General features: G+C 39.4%; 1 protein-coding gene across 1 annotated transcript in view; it reads left to right on the top strand.

Annotated features, from left to right (window-relative positions):
• Window positions 1–3,280: 3,280 nt before the first annotated feature.
• Window positions 3,281–4,353, top strand: part of reep5 (receptor accessory protein 5) — a gene marked incomplete in the record, with an annotated part of 6,087 nt that continues 5,014 nt past the window's right edge. Inside the window, 2 exon segments of the mRNA XM_035667390.1 lie at window positions 3,281–3,515; window positions 3,772–3,865. Coding sequence (XP_035523283.1) covers window positions 3,398–3,515; window positions 3,772–3,865 — 212 coding nt within the window.

The raw sequence follows: 4,353 nt of genomic DNA on the forward strand, positions 1-4,353 counted from the left end.
ACATATATATAAATATATATATCTAAAAACACACATACAAAAACACAGCACTCATATACTTCTCCACTCATGCACTCACCTACACCACTGATCCCACTGATTTTATATACTACAGTTAGTTTAGTTTAATTATTTTAATTATTCACCCTATACTGACACTGTTCAGTGTGCCAGGCCCCTTCAACTTTGACGTTATATGAGCATAGGTAGGATGTGTAGATATCCAGCCTCCCACTGGTCTCTGTGCACATTCCACCAGGGGTCTAGCATTGTCATGGGCTCTCTTTAAAGTAGTTTTCATTTAAAAGATTTATGCAGCTGCATGCTGGGCCTCGGCCATCACATTTGCTAGATTTAACAGGTAAGATGTCATGGCTCCAACTCTGGCACATCAAGTCCTCAGTGTGGGCTCTTCTCAGAGCTGGCTACTCCCCTGTGAAGTGATACTGGGGCAGTTGTCTTCTTTACAGGGATGTCTGGCCTGGTCTATTATATAGGAGGAGGATCCCACCCCCTCCTGGCATAGACATCACTTGTAGTGTTATTTGAGCTTCTGATGAGGTCACGCAGGAGGCGTTCCCATAGTGAGACTCACGTTAATCAGACAACAGGGGTTATATTCATAACCTTAAGTTACTGAAAACAGTGTGACAGTATATAATTTAATCGGGTGAGTTATATAAAACGTCACCCTTCATACAGTTGTCATGAACGGAGAAATTAGCTGACCAAATTAGAGACCAAAAGCATTTTTGTACCACCCTGTGAACATTTTTATTTCTGCTGTATGGGCATTTTAATATTGGGCCTTATGGAGATTGACTCACTCCTTTAGCCAGCCTTCAGTGGCCGTTAGAGGAAGTGCAGCTTTTCTAAGTTCCGCGTTGGCTTTATTTGCAGCCACAGAGGTTGCAGCTTGTATAAAACCTGTTCATGGTGTAAATAATAAGCAAATTCAGTTTTGCATCCATGTTTTACAACTTTATGCAGCGACTTCCAGTCTTATAAACCCATAGACAGAAACACACACATACTAACTATGCAAAGATAATTTCATAGATACAGGAGAAATCATTTTTTCTGCAGCACAAAGCAGTTTTGGCAAAGTTTTCAAAAACATGAAGAACCATGAGCGTGTGGCCACCCTGGTGGGCTCCTGCTTTGTGTCAGAAGAAAAGCCATCAAGTTACAAAGCTACTATAAGTGACTTCCTACCAGCTGTGAGGTTTCAAATATAGACTGAAGTGGAAAACCCTGATCTGTGGGCTCCTGTTCACTGGGACGTAGCTACTGCTTGTATCCTGGTATAGTGAAATACCTTTATTGGTTCCTCTAACCTTTAAGATCTCAACCTACTAAAACAGTCTGGTGGTTACAACATCTTATTAGCCCAAAGAGAAATCTGTCTAATCAATACAGCAGTAATATACAATATATTATAGTTGCAATTTAATGTAATGTAATGCATGATTATATATAATTTAATGTGATGCCTGTACCACACCACGCTACATAGCATGTTTGAAATAACTGCATTATATTCCAGCAATTGTATTTTGCAATGTCATCAAAGCAAGGAAGGGTGTGGCTGCAGAGTGCTCAGTGTCAATGTCACATTATGTGTGCCCTGACTTTATTCTCTCAGGAGATATTCCTCTAATCTACACAGCCAGTTCTTCAGCAGCTCTCACACCACCTAACCTGACCATGACCTATGTCTAACCTCAACAACCCATAACCTCAAGGATTTGATAGGTAGAGCTTTTTGCAAGTGTACACAGTCTGGGAGTGTGGGAGTGTGCGGTGCCTGTAAGACTGAGGTGAGGGGAAAGTCTGTCCACTAAATGTTGAGCACCAGCTGCATCAAGTTAGAGGCAGTTACTGGATCTGTATGCGAACACAGTTACTTCCATCCGTACCTTCACAGTAAGTGTAAAAACTTACTCGTACATGGCTGCTACTAAATATGAAAATATATTTTATTTACCTTGGTGTTACAAATGGTATTAATTGATACTAGTGAGAACGCACATTTGATCGGTGACTGGTCCAAAGTGTTAATTGAAACTGCAATTAATCAACAATTTTCCAAAAACATCCTGCAGCTTCCTGTTAAAATTCTGAAACTCAACTCAAATATTAGGGACAAAACACTTCCTCTTCAGATGGATGTTAGATTTAAATAATACGCTGTTAAAATGGTATTAATACTATACTATACTATCAATGCAGTGGAGACTGAAGCTGGAGGTCCAGACGGATGAAACATCATCAGACTAGGCCCAGAGAGAAAATGGCATTTAGAGGCCGCTTTTTCAGTTGTTCTTCTTCTTATGTCCATTTGTAGGTTAAACATCCATACAGGACAATTTACAAAATTATATTTTCATGGAAGTGGCACAACCTAAAACAAAAATATCACTGTTATCAGAATCAGAATCAGAAATACTATAAATGCAAACTGGAACTATTCATGGTGACGATACATTTGTATTTGTCAAAGATACAGAAAGTAGGCAGAAAATTACAGACTAGATCTCTGGCAGAAGCGCCCTTTCTATGTTGGGGCCCCTAGTTAGTTAGTTCCACTATTCCCTCCACAACTTCTGAATGACTGCTTTGAGATTAACATAAAGGTGAATGACAGATATAAGTCATTGATAGTAATTATGTACATATTGTGTACCCTATTTTTACATTTAATTAATCTTAATAAATGATAATTTAAGTCATTTATTAGGTTTAATATTTGCTAGATGTAGGACAAGGAAAGCGATTGTAAGATTTTTAATAATGTCTGTATTTTTGTTAACTAAATGATTACCACTAAAATATAACTTTAAAGCCCCCTCCAGCCAAAGATTTGTTGAGTTTGACACTAGAAGGATGTTTTCACATTCATCTGCTGAATGCGGAAAGTTTCTCTGTGCTCATTGACATAGCATCTCAAAATAATGACTTTGTGATACTATAATAAATACTGAGAATTTTTCTCATTATTTTGAAACACTAAGTCATTATTTTTCCCTGTCACACTGGCAGAAATGGGCTCCCGTAGAGAATGGACTTTACAGTGAAGTAAGAATTTTTAATGAGGTAGAAGGAGTAGATGCTCTTTTTAAAGGATTTTAATTTGTAAATTATATTTCTTTCCGGGAAAAATATATCAGACACACATTACTGTCCCAAGCTGAATGTTTGTATTATGTCTTGATACGTGGATCCTTAAATAAACTTTGTGCTTTTTATTTTGAAGCCCGGGGCCGGAAGCTGTGTTGCACACCCTGTCTTACTTGACGCTTGCATGAACAGTAGTGTGTTGGGTTGCAGGGGTGTCGCAGTTTGATTCAGAACAATTTCGTAATTCATCAGCATCTCTGAAGAAGGAAGTGCAGCCATGGCCCAGGGACTTAAGGAAAGATTCGAAAAGTTTCTCCATGAAAAGAACCTCATGACAGATGTTCTGGCCAAAGTCGAGGCCAGAACCGGAGTGAGCAGGACGTACCTCGCTCTGGGTGAGTGTTGACACCGACGGGGATGGAAAAAGAGGAAACATCGGGTGTGTGACAAGAGAGGTATAGAGGTGGGAGTTAGCGTGGCAGAGGAAGCTGAGTTTACTTTGAACTTAAGAGGTGACATATGGCTTTAATCAGTGCTGTAGTCAGCATCAGCTGTACATATTTATTGTAAGTAGCAGAGCAATATAATGTGTTCAATAGGAAGTGGATTTGTGACCAAAGGCGTGACAAACATATGGTGTCTTTATTCCAGCTGTCGTCGGTATCATCGCAGTCTACTTGGTCATCGGTTACGGAGCCTCCCTACTGTGTAACCTCATCGGCTTTCTGTACCCAGCATACATATCGTAAGTGTATTATTCTTAGAGCAGGATGGGGCCTGCCCTGCCCAGAGCACCCCCACCTAACACACACACACATACACACACCTAACCTATTGGTTTAAAATATTGTTGTTGTTGTTGTTGTTGTTGTTATTATTATTATATTTTAGCTTATTTTTCCTCTATTACAGCCACTTACTATCAGACCTAATGTGGCCTGGCCCAAACCTCTCTTTCCCAGGGCCCGTTTAAAGTCAATGATATTATCTAAATTAAAAAGCAGACAACGCCACCTAGGTTTAATATGGAGCCTAGGACTCCTGAAAACACAGGTTCTTTTAAAATCGGGGGGAGCAGAGTTAAAAAACCATCAGGAGAATAAAAGTCATTTAAAAGGGTTTATTATAATAAAAAAATGGTTATCAAACGTGTGAAGTTTCATTGAGATTGGACCATGTACACTGAAGTTGTGAGGACGTGTTCAGGGTGGGACTGTACACTGAAGATAGGAG

This window comes from Morone saxatilis, unplaced genomic scaffold, assembly GCF_004916995.1.
Source record: "Morone saxatilis isolate NCDOM2014 unplaced genomic scaffold, NCSU_SB_2.0 Contig21, whole genome shotgun sequence".
Taxonomy (NCBI): Eukaryota; Metazoa; Chordata; class Actinopteri; family Moronidae; genus Morone; species Morone saxatilis.